The sequence below is a fragment of the Archocentrus centrarchus genome, chromosome 15 (genome assembly GCF_007364275.1).
Source record: "Archocentrus centrarchus isolate MPI-CPG fArcCen1 chromosome 15, fArcCen1, whole genome shotgun sequence".
NCBI classification, from domain to species: domain Eukaryota; kingdom Metazoa; phylum Chordata; class Actinopteri; order Cichliformes; family Cichlidae; genus Archocentrus; species Archocentrus centrarchus.
In genome coordinates, this window is record NC_044360.1 from 16,713,406 (window position 1) to 16,729,759 (window position 16,354).

The 16,354-nt window shown below is 41.0% G+C and overlaps 2 protein-coding genes across 2 annotated transcripts in view; both read left to right on the forward strand.

The window, feature by feature from the left end:
• Positions 1-5,504, forward strand: part of tp53bp2a (tumor protein p53 binding protein, 2a) — a 34,615-nt gene extending 29,111 nt beyond the window's left edge. Inside the window, exon 20 of the transcript XR_004021081.1 lies at positions 5,486-5,504. The gene's annotated coding sequence lies outside the window, so the exon portion shown is untranslated. The remainder of the gene's footprint in view (positions 1-5,485) is intronic.
• LOC115792890 (semaphorin-4G-like) overlaps positions 3,887-16,354 on the forward strand; it is a 29,866-nt gene continuing 17,398 nt past the window's right edge. Inside the window, exons 1-3 of the mRNA XM_030747501.1 lie at positions 3,887-4,039; positions 9,923-10,243; positions 15,522-15,670. Coding sequence (XP_030603361.1) covers positions 10,048-10,243; positions 15,522-15,670 — 345 coding nt within the window. The 5' untranslated portion in view covers positions 3,887-4,039; positions 9,923-10,047. The remainder of the gene's footprint in view (positions 4,040-9,922; positions 10,244-15,521; positions 15,671-16,354) is intronic.

Consider the following 16,354-nt stretch of genomic DNA (forward strand, 5'->3'; position numbering starts at 1 on the left):
GGTGTTTATGAGGTAAACCTTAACACATAATGGTAAGCCTATAGTGTGCTGATACAAGATGCTGATGAGATGCTTACACCTGCTACAACCAGCTGATGGTGCCGTATGGAAAAAAATGAGCGTTTCTACGACTCAGCCTTAGATTGTTGTGATTACTTCAGTCTCAAGGATTTAAGCTGATGATGCTGTACTGTATTTCTTTCCAAATTCCACTTTTATTGCTAAAGGTTCAGAAATCTGCCACGGTCCATGTATAACTGCAACCGGTGAAGTCCACAAAGAGCAGAAAACCTCAAAGCCACAGCAGCAGCACATTTCAGCTGATCACACAGCCTGCCCACAAAGGATAGAAACAAGTGGTTGAGATAAATGACTGAATTCAGCAACAGCAGTGTCCTCTGAATATGACAAACTGCATCCATTCTTGATGCACGCATTCATAATAGAATAAATGCTCTGTATAAACAAGTCTAATATGACAGATAGCTGCTGTGGTTTTCTTTCACAGTTCAGCTCCAATTGATCTCTGCAGTCCTGCAGTCCCTGTGTTTTTTTTTTTATGTGAAGACCTGCTGGGCTTGTGCATTGGATTAAATATAGTCCTGTGTATATCCACTCTGGGGATAGCAGCAGGGGAGAGTGAAGGAAGCAGCTTTCCTTGCAGGCACCTTCATTAAGCGTTGAGCTGCTGTGTAGAAAACATTTGCATTTCATTCACATGAGAAGTGAGATCTGCCTCAACATGAGCCTTAGCTCATCTAAAAATGCTATTTTTACCCAGAGGTCTGTACGGGGGAGAGAGCTATAGGCAAAGAGATGGGGAGTCACAGGTGCAATTATATCTGCATGCCTGGATGTGAGTAATGTGACTCCCCTACTAGCACAGAAAAAAGTATTTATTAAAGATGACAACTGTAGCAAAGGCCACAGTGACATCTTTAGTTTGAAACATGCACTTTTCTCTGCAGAATGCAAATGCCTCTCTTGAGACAGACTGTGATGTCCTCACCTCGCAACTTATAAAGTTGGTGGTCCCACGCACCAACACTATACACAACATACACTACCCGGCCACTTCATTAGGTACAACTGTTTAACTGATCATGAATGCAATGATCTAATCAGCCAATCGCGTGGCAGTAATCGAATGCATTTAAGCATGTATACATGGTCGAGATCACCTAGAAGTTCAAACCAAGCATCAGAATGGGGAAGAAGGGTGATTTAAGTGACTCTGAATATGGCTTGGTCATTGGCGCCAAATGGGCTGGCCAGAAACTGCTGATCTGCTGGGATTTTCACACACAACCATCTCGAGGGTTTACAGAGAATGGTCTGAAAAAGAGAAAATCGTCTGAGCAGAAAACCACACCGGGTGCCACTCCTGTCATTATTTTTTCCCAATCTCCTGATTGGAAAAACATTGTCTGATGAGTCTCAATTTCAAAGTCAGACTTTGGCATTTATAGCATATTGCCTTCTATCAATGGTTCAGGCTGCTGCTGGTGGTGAAATGGCATGAGGGATATTTTGTTGGAACACTTTGGGCCCTTAGTGCTCTCTGAGCATAATTTAAACACCACAGTCCACCTGAGTGTTGTTGCTGACCATGTCCATTGCTTTATGACCACAGTGTACTCATTTTCTGATGGCTGCTTCCAGCGGCATGTCACAAACATTACAGCACAGGTAGCACTGCCTACTTGGCATCTCTAATCTGTTACAGATTTTTTGCTCCTTTAATCCTGGAGGATCTCAGAGTGGTGGAGGAGCGGTAGGGATGTCTCCCTACTATCCCTGCAGCTGGCCCAGGATACCTGCTTCCCCCACAACTTATCCTTCCAGAGCCAGAGCCAGAAGCTCTCCTGCTCTGCTTCCTGAGCCAGGTCTTTTATGGCTTTCTTCAGGTTGGTGCTTCTGATTCCTGGGGTCTTTAAGGCGTGCTGCATAGAGGTTCTGGTATAGCCTCTGCAGCCAACCCCCACTGGTGAATGCCCTCCATCCTGCTTGGGTACTTATTTTTGTACATTCTTTTCAAAGGAAGCCTTCAGTTTGTCCTCCCATGAGATGTTCAACTTGACCGTGATGACAGTCTTGGTCAAAAAAAGACCAGAGCACAATGTCAGGTTGCAAAGAGGTTATGGTGATCTGCTGTGGGAACCTGCATGGTCGAGATCCACTGCCAAGCTCCCCTCAGTTACCTTTGACATTAGGGATCATGTCCCGTGTGAACTGGCATGGGCCTGATCCACCTGGACAGCATAGGACAAATCCAATCCAAATAGGACAGGATCTGCCTCCTGTCCTATTTCCCTCCAGCCTCTGTGCCTTCAGGATTTCAGCCAGCTCATGCAGGACCCAGTTGTGTCGCCATCTATATGGGCCCTGCATTAATGCTGTCTTACATCCAGCTAAAATGTGCTGGAAGCTTGTGTTTCAGGAGCTGTTCGAGATGGCAGGTTTCCTCTGCGCCGTACCACAAGTGCAGGTTCTGAGGACTTGGAAGGGTGTCATATGTACCTCTGACCAGGAAGCTGAGGCAAGCCTGGGGTAGCCTCTGCATGTCAGCCCAAATGACTGTTCCACTGAGACTGTAGTTTACTCTATCAATATTTTACTGGTGATCATTATTTTATTCATTATTTTGTAGCAAGTTATTAAATTATTTAGAATAATATTTAAGAACTATACTTCTATTTTTATTGCTTCCATTATCTTTGTTTGCCCTGTAATAGACTGGCAACCCTGAACTGGATATGCAGTTATGAAAATGGATGGGTGGATGGATTATGTTTGTGTATTTTTATTACTTATCATTAATTTCTGTAACTACCCACTTTATTGTTCAGCTTTGTTGTTTATGTTTTGCTTTAGTGTTGATGCTATAAGAACTTTGCATCTGATTTGTTTGAAAACTGTTTTATGTCACCTTCTGCTTTAGTTTGCTCTCATAGCTCCCACAGCATCCTTTACAGAAGAAGCAGGCAGCTGCCAAAATAACACAAAATAAGAGTTATCATCTGCCACGCCTGAATGACTAATTAATTAATGCAGTCCCCCCCCCCATATCTGTTAGATGTTTAACTGTTGGGCATGTTTGCCTGCTTATAATGTAATCACCTCTGATGGAAAAAAAAAAAAAATCTCTTGGATTAAATTTCAAATTTAAGAATTTATGACAATATTATAAGTAGGATAAAGATGAATCTAATAGACAGTGGTAGAATCTGTGCTGCAGGGAGCAGGACTGCTGCAATTTCTCATGAACAAACTCAAGGTCGACAGGCTAGGCTGTGTGTGTGTGTGTGTGTGTGTGTGTGTGTGTGTGTGTGTGTGTGTGTGTGTGTGTGTGTGTGTGTCTGTGTGTAAATGGCTGCTTCTTAACTGCTGGTCAAACTTTATTCGCATGACAAAAAGATACTCATAAAGTGATGTAATCTCTATTTTCTCACAAGAAATATTCAGAAATAGAGCCACAAAGGCATTTATGCATATGAGTGATAAAACATAAACAAACCCATATAACAAATCTTAAAGGCCACTTATTAAACTCGTAAAACAAAAGCGCTTGAACTCAAATATAAAACGTCAGTTAAGCTGTGTGTAGTTTTCTCCATGTACGCTAGGTGTCAGTGTGGGGCCACGGTGCAGCCTTGAATAGCGCAGGTTGATGTTTGGTGCCCACCTTTCTCGCACTTAACCTCTGTAACGCAATTCCAAGTAGAGGTGTGTAATAAGACCACGGGTGAAACAATGAACCAGGAAGCTTCTTATCTTCAGATAACACAAAGCTGGTGATGCAATAAAAACAAAGAAGTCGCCTGATTCAGAGTAAATAAAGAAAGTGAGCGTCGCGGGAGGGCGGGCCACCTGTGACGGAAACTGAGTGGAGGAGCTGCGAGTCTGTGCCTCTGTTAGTGCTGCGTGTGTCTTTCAGCGGGTGTTTGTATGTTTGCGAGTGTGTACAGGCGTTTAAAGTCCACTTGGATAATCTGAAGCTCGAGGAAACGAGCATATCCTTTTCTGCGCACAAATCCAGGTAAGACAACCTAAAAACTGCGCGACCTCTGCGGACATATATCTACTAAATATATGATTTAGGCTACTGTGATCTTTATATCGGTTCAGTACATCTTCAGTGGTCATATAGTAAGATTATTATGTGTCTCCAGAGTGATTATCTTTTTTAAAAAATTGATCCTTTCAGTTATTGTTACACAGCTGTCCTGTGATATTTCTATGTCTTCCTCTCTGGTGAAGAATATTTACATGAGTTGTTTACCTGCCTAATTCAGATAAGTGTCAGCTATCCGAGCATTTTCACTGACATTAAAATAAAGAATTATTTTTATTTTTTCTGTATTAAAATTAACGACTCTTGACGTGCCCAAAGTGCACACTGCATTATAACTTATGTGCGGTATTTACGAAATCTGTATTTCATATGGAAAACACAAATCCAGCTGAGCAACTCTGATCAGATCGGTGTGAACATACAGTGATGGTGTTTAAAGTGCTGATGCTTGAAAGGTGGTCATCTCCTGTCCAGTCGTGGTGATCTAATCAGAGGGCCTGCAGCGGAACCTGTTTGGATCCCATGAACCCGTTTATCTACCTGCCTGTTAAAAATCATGACTTGAGTGATAAGAGGACTGAAACTGTTGGAAGATGCATGCAAAGAAGTGTGCTATTGTTGTGCAGATAGTGTCCCTGATAGTCCCTTCTTGTTTTGCTCAAAGGATTCCTTAGCTGTTTTTGCTCCTGCACTATTAAAATGTTGATTTTTCTGCTTTTTACAATGCCTTCAGCAGTGATATAACTCAATATTTTGCTCTGATTGAGCTTTAACTCAGTCCAAAGGGGCAACCTTGATAAAGCTTCATGAAAACAGGAAGCCCAGAGTGAGGTCATCACCCTCTATTAATGAAAATTAATGAATTAGCCTCCTGGTTGTGTCTGCAGCAAACATTTTGTGTGTTCAGTCCACAATTGTGCTGTGTTTAAGTATTGTTATGCCTTTTTACTCGCAAGCCTGTCCATCCTGGAAAGTACAGAAATGGTTGTTGGCAGTACAGATTGGGATGCTCTCTGGGGAAAATCTGGAGATTTTTTTTTTAATCCCTAAATACTTTGGGAAAGATTTAAATGAGTTGTAAGGCTGCTGGTGAGTGGAAAGATCCTGATGAGTACCACAAACAAGGTACGCATTTATCAGTGATGGCAAACAAAATGTTAATAATACACGGACCATACAGAGCATTGGAGAATAACTCCAGTGTGTTAAAGGTGGGTTTAAAGGGCTCACTGTACCTCGATTGTACAAAGGGTAAATGCTACAGTCCTCTGAACAAATGTAGTTCAGTTCAGCTGGCTTCCTTTTGTCAGTCTGTGAAACAAGACCGTTTTAAAGCAGTCTGACTGCCACTTGAAGCATAGCTGAATGGCTTTGACTGTAATCTTTTCTGTCGTTTGTTACGCTCGCGCGCACACACACACACACACACACACACACACACAGCCAACTCAACAACAGAGAGTTTGGAGTCCTTTGGGACCAGTGTTGTCTGCCGATGGAGCTGTCACCGCTGAGCTCCAATATTTTCTATTCAAGCATGTTTATGGACACTTTAATTGTCTGATAAAATCCATTTCCGTGAATGGATGTCATGGGACAGAGAGCCGGCAGTGAGCACAGGAGGAAGGCAGATTAGGAAGGTCGCGAGTGGTGGAGCCACCTCGTCTCATTTTCAGCGTGTTCCTTTCAGCGTTTTCTCAACATTTTGATGGTGTGCTCAGTGGCCAATTAACAATTGAAAGCTTCTGCATTCAGGGGGTCTGAGGTACTGAGAGCAAGTCAGGAATAATTGATTTTAGATGACAGAGAATTGGGAATGTGACAATTACTGGATTTTTTCTCTGCACTGCTGGACTTTCTGGCAATATTTTACCACCTCGCTGCTTTCTCTCCCCTCTTTCATTTTTTCTTTATCTTCCTGTCACATTACTGTTTCATTTCCACATGAACAAACCCCTGTTCCTCTGAAGATTATTAGACCACATCAGGACCACTGTGGCTGGCTGACTGAAAAGACTTGCACCATGACAGGCCATTTGAGTGATTTTGTGTGCATGAGTCAGATGAATGACTTATTACGATCCCCTCCGTGCACCTCCTTCACCACCTTTTAAGAGCAGCTTAGACAAAAGTGGGAGCCGAGTTGACACACTTTCAGTATTTGACAGGCCCCATGAGAGGCAGCACATGCTCAGAGGGGACGCAACTGAAATAATTATCTTTTCCCAAAGCAAATTTACCATTCAGAGAGCAAGATAGAGCTGTGAAACCCTGTAAGAAAATTAAGGTTAGTTAAAGTGTAGCATTTCTCAAATGGATTGACTTCAGAAATTTATAAAATCTGATTTATACTAAGATTTAGAAGTCCATTTACAGTTCTTATTCACTGGTAATTGGTTAAATTTCACTCCAGCTCAGCAGAAATATCTTGAAATTTGTCACTTTTAGAGAGTATGTCATCTTTTTTGGAATCTTTTTTTTAATGCAGCCAAAACAAACAAACAAACAAAAATATGTTATGTTCCTTCAGTCGCTCGTCATTCTTTGTATGGAAGAAGCGGAGTTGCAGTGGTGTTAGTCACATGGCTTTCAGTCATGAGTCTTTCTTAAGATTCTTGTTGAATTACTGTTGACAACTTTGCGAGGAACTAAAAGAGCTTTGGTTGGGGTTCGAGAAAGATATGTTTGGTCTAAAACACACTTAACAATGTGAGCCCGATTTCAGGTTACTCTACTGGAAGGCATACGTGCACTTTTTCACATGACCACTAGAAATCTTCTATAGTATCAGGTTTGCTTCATGTTTACCACTGATTGGAGTGAATGCTCTTCTAGACTAGCAGGGAGCTTACTGTACAGGGTGGCTCCTACTATGGAAGTGATTACAGAGACATTCAATGGAATGACAACAGTCAAAACAAGTGCTCTGACAAACAACCCGTGACTCCAAAGTATTGCTTTTACAATGATTAAAGAAACAGGAAAGAACAATATATCTCCACATATGATAACTAATTACAAAGTCATGTCACTTTTTCCAGAATGTTCATGTGTGTTTATTGTTACACCTTCTTCTTCCTGACGGTAGAACTTTTCACCGCAAAACATTTTTGGCAGCTTGCCCACAGTTTGTTTCAGAAACAGTCCTGACTCAGAAGTGCAAGAAAAAAAAAGTCCAGTGTTATGTATTATTTGTTTAAACTTTCAAACTTTCAAACTCCTTAAATTTTGTTATCTCTCTGCTGAGTTAATATTGGCAGTTAATTTTGTTTTTATATATGTATATAAAAAATCCTGTGAGAATGTAAATACCCTTTAAAGTACACTGAAACTGAAGACACTATAGTTTTGTGGGGTTTTGTGTACATTTTTGTTCTTTTCAAACTGATAAAGAGGACTGGAGCAATGTTACTTTCTGTTGTACAAGTTCAGTCAGGCCCAATTTAGCCTAAAGAAGATTATAGTCATTTATAGAAATTTATATTTAGTGGTATTGCTCTTGTCTGAACATCAGCAAGGCCCCCACAGTACAGAGTACATGACTGATTATTATATAGAGTCATGTGAAAAAAGTTTTCACAGGTCTCTGTGAATTCCTGAAAGGAGGAGTTCATGGTTGACTCACTGACTGGAAGGTGCCCATGTCCTGTGGCTGCAAACCAAGCCCAACTCATCAGCCCTCCACCACCGTGCTCACAGTTGGTATGAGATGTTTATGCTGATATGCTGCATTTGGACATGGTTCCAGAAGTCTTGTGGTTTGTTCAGATGCAATTTTGCAACCCTAAGCTGTGCTGCTATGTTCTTGTCCTCCTGGCAGCCATTCCAAACAAGCCACACTTGTTCAGTCTGTTTGTAATTGTACTGTTATGAACTTTAAAAAGAAAAGTAGAGTCCACACACTAGCAAAAGCTTTGGAATGATTTTTAATACAATGCCATCATATATGTAAGATTTTGGGCATAGCTGCCCTTCCTCAGACATAAAAGACATTACAGGGAACATGCTAAATATTCACCATTAAGACTGGTTTGAACTTTAACTTTTAAGATACTGAGAGCTGTAGTCTGAGATGTGGCTCTTAGGTTTTTTTTTTTTTTTTTTGCAATTTCTCTGAGCATTTCGTAGTCTGATCTTTGGGTAAATTTGCTGGGATGTTCACTCCTGTGTTAACACCGACCCGAATGCTCCAGATGAGCAAACTGCCAAAACCTCTGCTTTTATAGTCATGCTCACACAAGTGCATTTGATTAGCAGCACTTGGCTGCTACTTACTCTTTTAATTCCTATGGACGTAGTAATGATATACTTCATTTATGCTTAACTATTGCATGGGCAACACTGGGACCTGAGGACAGAATTTCATTCGACTGCATGTAAATATGAATTGAATGACAATAAAGAATCCTTGAATTTTGCACAGGACTGCATAGAGTCCTGTGCAAACTTTCCTTTTCACCTGACTGTGTGTAAAGCAGCTTGTAGAAGCAGCAGTGGGAGCTCTAGACAAGCTAAAGCAACAGAAGTGGTGCACGTTATTTGAAATCTGCCAATTGGATGATCTACCTTTGTGGCTTTGTAGCCTACCTGAACTAACGCTGTACACAATTAGTTCATGAAAGTCTAGTATGTGTGTATGTGTTCCTACCTACTGTTGTAGTATCTCTTTTGTCCACACCTGCATGCTGCTGTGTTCATCTGTAATGTTATGCAACACCGAAGCCAGCTGTTGTCATGGTGTCAGCCTCGAGGGACTGCTGGGGCTTTCTGTGGGAGCGCACACACGTGGTAATGGCTTCACCTTTCTGCCTGTTTTTTGCCGCAGCCTTGGAAGTGTGTGTAAATAGATTTGTGCTGTGCATGTGTGTGCTCGTAATGTAAGAAACAAGCAGGCTCCCCGGAGAGTCATCTGTGTGTGGTGCTGGAGGCATGTTTTGTTTGATGGAAAGCGCTAAAGAGTGTGACTGTTTACATTTGGAACTGGGAAAGCGGTTGAAGAGGTTTTATTTGTGCGAGTGTTTAAGTGAGAACTGGGGAAAGGGAGTAAGGGAAAGAATGGTGTTACCATAAAATTGGATAATGTTGGTAATACTCCACAGAGTGTCTCTCAGGGTTTTCTCAGTGTTGGTGTGTGCACTGGTGCATGGTATAGAAACACACACCACCATCCCTCCCCTCTGCTCACCGTCACTCCTTTCACCCTCTGTAAGAGGGTCTGCCGGAACAACATTGGCATTCATATCACAACACACACACACACACACACACACACACACACACACACACACACACACACACACACACACACACACACACACACCTTTGAGATTATCATATTTCACAGTCTTTCCACTCATGCATTTGGATCCTGTCAGGTACGTCTGCTGTTTGAACTGGTTTCACACCTCATCGATCTGGATTGCTCCACATCGCAGTTTAATCTCCAAGTGTTTGCTCGTTATATCGGCACGTAGCTCTTGTTTGACAGGCGTTGTTTGGTTAATGATATTTCCAGCCCCGTGTTTGCATTCGACAGCTGCTGCTCACACACTGCACACTTTGCAACATGTAAAGCTAGACCGGTCTCACAGGGCGGCATTGATCTACAAAAGCCTCCAATATTTTATTGAACAAATGCACTTTGTATCTCTTTCATATCTCTGTCATCATCCTTGTGAAATCCTTCCACATCAGCTCATTTAATGTGTTTGAACTCTGCTGTTTAACTTCACCGGCTTTTCTTCTTTCTCAACTTCTCCTCTGACTTTTTGTGGTGTCACATTTTCAATCACAGATGACTAACACCGTTGGCTTTGTGTGTGTTCTTTTTTTTTTTTTTATTTCCAGGTTTCTTCAGCGTGGTGAAAGAAGTTGCCTGCTTTCCTGCGAGTGCTTCGGTGTGCTGTTTTATGTGTGTGGGTGTTTGTGTGCAGGGGTGCATGTGAGTCACTGAGGTGAATATGCCTGTGTGAATGCCTTGGTATACATATACATCCTGGTCGGAGAGCATTTGCCCCATGAGGTGCTCGGCGGAGATGCGGCGTGGTACGCCCTCTGTGGTGCAGCTGCTGCTGCTGCTGGACTGCTTGTGTGCTGCGGCGACTGGCTACCTGTTCAGAACACCCCTGGACCTGGATGTGACTCCACGTGTCACTGTGTTGAACAGCGGTAAGAACAGACATGAACACGCAGATGATTTTGTTGCAAAATCAGTGGAGGTGCTTTAAAATCATCAGACGTTTATTCTGCCCTTAATTATTGAATGCAAATTCATTTTCATCTAATCCAGAATTACAGACACAGTCTGACTAAACTCATAAAACACAAAAGTTGTCATTTTATGTTGTTTTTTTTTTTTTTTTAAACACATAATCACACACAGTACAGGCTGGAAAAATGAACTCTTGATGTAACTTCTGGAACCTCCATCAACCAGCTTATGAGGCTTCTGGAAGTTCATTAACATTTCTGGGATGTCTTGATTGACCAGGCCTGTTCAGATCTAAGTGGGGTTAAGGTCAGGTCTCTGCCTTTACAAAACATGATTTTTCTTCATTTTCAAGCATCTGTTCAATCTAGTGTTGATTTACTTGCACGCTTTGGTTCACTGCCTTCCAGCATCACCCAACCTCAGGCCAAGGGCCGCTGCCCTGACACCCCCCCTGAGAATTTTCTTCATTCGCTTTTGAATTCATTGTTCCATAAATTATTGCAGGGTATCCAGGCTCTGGGGTGGTGAGGCAAGCCCAAACTGCGATGCAATGATGATGTTTTGGTGTTAGCGTGCAGTGCTTTTTTGTTGTTTTTTTTTCCCTAACGTTGTGCAACAGGTCAACTTTATTTCTTCATCTCAGAAATGTTGTGGAACAACATTTAACCCAGGTTGTCTTTTGAAAACCTGATATATGCTGGAGAGTTTTTTTTTTCTTTTTATTTTGGAGAAAGAAAAAAATGCTTTCATTCAAAGCATTCTTACAGTGTTGTTGACACCTAAAGAAAGATTGTAGCAAGTCAAGATTTCTGTTTTGCTGTTACCCTCGGTGTTTTTTTTTTAAACCTCCTGGAGAATTGCACATTGTGTTCTTGGTGTAATCTTTGCAGGACGCCCACTCGTAGGGAGAGTAGCAACAGTCCTGGAGTTTCTTCATTTCTAGACAGTCTTTCTCATTGTGGACAGGTCATGAGAAATGCTTTTTGTAACCTTTTTAATCTCTCTAATGCTTCTTTGAAGGTCCTATGAAAAAATAATCTACAGGGCTGGCTGCCTTCCAGTTGATAAGTTGGAACCATATAGAGTTGCACCCCTCAATTATCATATCTAGTTTAAAAAAAATGACCCAAATACTCAACTCGATACTTGAAATAGAACTTTCCAAAACAGTGGGTGATGTGGCTTGGGTCAGGGGTTCACTTGCGTTGTTTGTCCTCGACTGTAGGTGATCAGCCATCATATTCAGTAAAGATATGAAAGTGTATCACTGACTGAGATGAAAATCAGACCACATTTTAATGACTAATCGTTGCAGAAATCCTGGGATTTCAAAGCGTTGCGCAAACATTTTCTTTGAACTCCGATAAATCGCTGAAGATGACTCATATCTCAGTATTTATCTCACTCGTTTCATGCAGTCATCAGTCATATTTTTATTAGAAAGCTGCAGATTGTTTTCTATAAGTAGACTTTAAAAAAAAAAAACTGTCACTGGTTCATTTTCTTTCTCTTTCTGTGCCCTTTTCTTGATCTAGTTTTCATTCTTCTCTTTTACCTCATTATCTCCTGAAACAATGCTTTTCTGTTTCCCTCCACTCTCTTCTAACCTCCTCTATACCTCATTGTGTGCACACTGAGTTTAATATAGCCTCACTTTCCTCTAACACCTGCTTCTTCTGTTAACCATGAGGATTTAAAACATTTTTTTTTTTTTTAAATTGGGCTGTGGTTATTATTTGCTTACTTCATGAGTGATGGCATGTAGCCTGAGGTGCTGCAGAGACAGAGGCAGATGAGTGTAGGGTTTACGCTGGGATCCCTGCGGAGCATCCAGGGAGCCTGACATCGCTGTAGGTAGTTGAGAAGCACCGTAACCATGACAACTGTTGTGGTATTGCACAAGTCGGTGGTATAGAGTATTTTTTTCTTTTTGTTCATGTGTGGCAAAGTATGCAGTGCTGTCTAATCACGGACTTTATTTGTTGGTGCACACGCGTGCGAAAGAAAATTTCTCACGTTTCCACATTGAATGGCACCCAGATTTTCTTCTTCTTCTTCTAGATATACTTGTAGAACAGTATCACTCCCCTTCTCGTCTTTTTTTTTTAAACAGTTGTATTTCTCACAGTACATCACCTAGCTACACTTAATACCCATCTTTTTACAATTCTTGATACGTTTATCTCAGTTTCTGTAAATCGTCAGTTAGAGCTCACTCTGGCCCACAGGTCCTCCTACACATCTCATCCCTCTCATACTCATCCTCTCTCCCACCTCTCCTCCTTGCTCTGCCTTTGCACTTAAGCTCTTTTACTCAATTTTTTCTTCATTATTTTGTACTTTTCATGGTTGCACTGCCCTCTTTTTCCATTTCTTTATCTAGCTTCACCCCTTTTTTCCTCTTTTATTGCACATCCCTCCTCCTGATGGGAAGGCTTCAATATGCAAACTTACCTCTAATCCTTTTAAACTCTGTGTTCCTTGGCAACCTAAAGTCAAAGCTACAAAAACCTAAGGGGGGCTGAGAAGTTACACATGCATCAACACTCACTTCCCGTCACTCATACGTGTGTTTAAACATTCCCTTTTCCCCCTTAAGCAAGGTTAAACCTTTCAGGTGCGTTAAAGATAATTAATTTGATGTCTTTCGGCACTCAGACAGTTTAGAGCAGCTGAAAGATTAAAAGCTGGCATGACAGTGAGGGGGCATGTTGTAGAAAAGACTGAAAATTGGCAGTACACGTAAATACATTTTTATTACACACACTGATTGAATTTATCGGGTATTTGGGGAATTTGCTTCCCCTTGGACACTCATATTTAGGAATCCTACCCACATTTCATTTGCACGTCGGAATACTCTGATCCATAAACAGGCCTAAAAGCCATAAAAAAGGCTTAAGTGTGAGTTTGTACGCAAGGCTGTCGCGTCACAGTCCAGTGCCTTGATGTACATTGAATGCGTGTGTGTGCGTGCTGGCCTTTGTATCCCTGAACACAGCATACTGTACAGACCAGCTAAGGTCCATCCAAGTGTTTGCTCAGTAAATGACAGTATCTGAGCTCACACCTTTTCCTTCTCTGCAGACTAACTCAAATGTGCCTTTTCTCACATGATCTTGTAAGCTGAGGCTAACCTGTGACTTGTGATGTTATTTCATTGTAATAAAGACCAGATAAACCCACCGTCTGCTGCTCTGTTTCGAGTCACCTGGCACGCCTGCCACACAAGCTTACACACACAGTTCATTGTATGCCCTAATGCCTGGATTACACTCTGGAAATTTAGGCATTGTCTTTCCTATATCTTATTGTATTTACTCACAATGAGGAACTCATATCACATAGGAAAGGTTGTTGCTCTGAAAATCCCATACCGATGATAGTCTTTCTCCTCCTGCTGAGAATAAGAGAGAAAAGCAGACACCTGATCACCTAGGAGCAGCTTGGGATGGCATCTGACTGTTGCTGCTGCTGCTGAACTGAGCAGAGTGGATTGTGTTTTGCAGCAGCTGATAGGAATCTTAATGACGGCTTACTTTGAGCTAACCGTGCAATCTTCAGGGGGAAGTGAATTGGCTGAGGATCCAGGAAGTCTGACGGTTTTAAATTTGTCTATTGTACTAGTGTACTTATTCTTTTTTTCTTGTTTCATGACCATCTTAAACCCTTCTGTGGTACATAGTAGAGATAAAATTTTGTGTCCAACCAGAGCAAGAAAACCAACAAATCTTTATGCCCATAATACTTAGTCTGTTGATCCGTGAAAACCTTGAATTTTCCTCAACTCCCCACTGAGAGGTGAATATTCATAGTATTAGAATGAAAGTATTAAATGCATTTATACTTTCACCAAGGAGGTTATGTTTGCATGTGTGTCATTCTGTCTGTAAAAAATGATGGCTCAAAAAGGTTTTGAATCAATTCTGATAAAAGTCTGTAGGGATGTAGAAGTGGGTTCATTTTATCTATTAAAACCTGATTTACATCCACCAAGGTCTTCAAGGACAACTTAATGATTTATTGGTTGAAAAATGACAAAAAGCCTTACAAATGTGGTGTGTATTGTCAACTTATAGAAAATACTGTAAAAAAATTTAAAATATCAAGTTGCATTTGACCTCTGATCTCATTTTTACATTGGCCTTTCTATCAAGTTGACCCCAAAATGTGTTATAACTTTAAAGAAAGTACTGTCAGGAGACGGAAGAAGCCTAGTTTAAAATTCCATCCATCCATCCTCTTCCTGTTCAGGGTCGCGGTGGGGGGTGGAGGTTGCCAGCCTGTTGCAGGGCTAACACAGAGAGGCAGACAACCTTTCACACTCACATACAACCGTATAATATTATATAATAAACTCAAATTATTCATGTCCAAAAATTGTTTCAATCAGCCATCTAAAGAGTTTTTTCTTAGCCACTACACCAATACAGAGAAATTTAATAGAAGTTTTCTCTACCTTACTTTAGAAAAAAAAATAATCTGAGGTTTTATAAGATGTCCCTCAAAATCAAAGAACAAGGTCTTCTTACCACTTTGCTCCAGTGTGTGAAAATCACACAGTGAAGAAATCCATCAAAGAAGATGAAATTCTGTTTCACCTTTTACCTCAAGCAGTCAGGTTTGATTGAAAACGCTATCACTCTTCAGCTTTTAATATGTCCTGCTGTGATGGCTCTGACTTTCTAAAGGCATTCAGGGACAGTGTGGATTCATTCATTATTTTTGCTTCAATTTATCACCTGAACATCCAAATGGCACTAGAAATTGCTTGAATTTTGACATGCAAATTACAGTAATCGATTCAGAAAATGCTACAGCAGATCATTTTGCCCATTGCTGGGAATTTAAGGAAATGTGACTGTGCACAGAAGATGGCTTTTTCTCTGAGAAGTGTACCTATAGTTGTTCCCATAGAGATGAACAGTGCTCATGCTGAGATATATCCAGTTGGTAATATGTAGGCATACAAAGAAGAATATGGCTGATTCAACCATCGTATTCACCAATATCACCCAGAAAAAATGCGGTTAAACTTACCACTGCTCTGCTGAATGGCAAATTATTCTTGGTATCAAATAGCTTTTCAGCCAGTAAAGAATATGTTTGACAAATTAATGTTTGTAAAGTATTTTTAAGGTCATTAGGAGCTGTTTTACATTTAAAAAAAAAAGTAGTGTCAAGGAGTTACAGAAGATTACATTTATTAACAGCCTCTCTCCTGTCCTCTTTCAGGTCTCCAGGGCTGCAGGCGTTTCCAGCCGTCTGCAGTCGGCTACAGCACCATGTTGCTGGAGGCTGACAGCGAGCGTCTGTACGTCGGGGCCCGCGGGGCCGTATTCGCTCTCAATGCCTCTGACATCTCAGCCAGCTCTGCGCTCACTGTGAGTTTGTTTGTTTTGTTTTGTTTTTTTCTATCTTGCTGCATGTTGTGCGCCTCAGCTGCCACATCTTTACCTCTGCCACAGCCTCATTTGCATTCAACATCGCAGGAACCTTTTGAGGCAGCAATATTTCCGTCTGAGGCAAAAGTATTTATTCCTCTGTCACCCATTGTGGTTTTGTATGTGTGTGTAGTTGTATTATTTTTAACACAATAACTCACAGGACTGGCTTGCTGCATAAATTAATACATTAATGAGAAGACAGCAAAGAATCAGCTGCTGTATCATCTCACTGTAATGTTAAATAGACGCAGAATTTATGGTGATACCATCTGCGTATGTTGACACAGAAATAGTTTCCTAATTCATGCAATCATTAGCATAATATATACCCCATTCCTGCGCTGCTTTTTACCATCAGACTTTAGAACTGTTCCACATGCAAAATTGTAAATATCCATCTCAACTCTGGAATCTTTCTTTAGACATAAATTGCTATTACAGCCCCAACAAATGGTCTTTTTGGACAAAGAAGCTCATTTAGATGCTAATTAATGTTATGGGCTAATATACTACAAGTTTGGTGATTGCAAGAGGTCATTTCCCTGTTTTTTTCCTTTCTATTGTCAACATCAAATTTCTAATTTTTTATCTGTAAGACCAAATTTTTTGGTATTATTTATG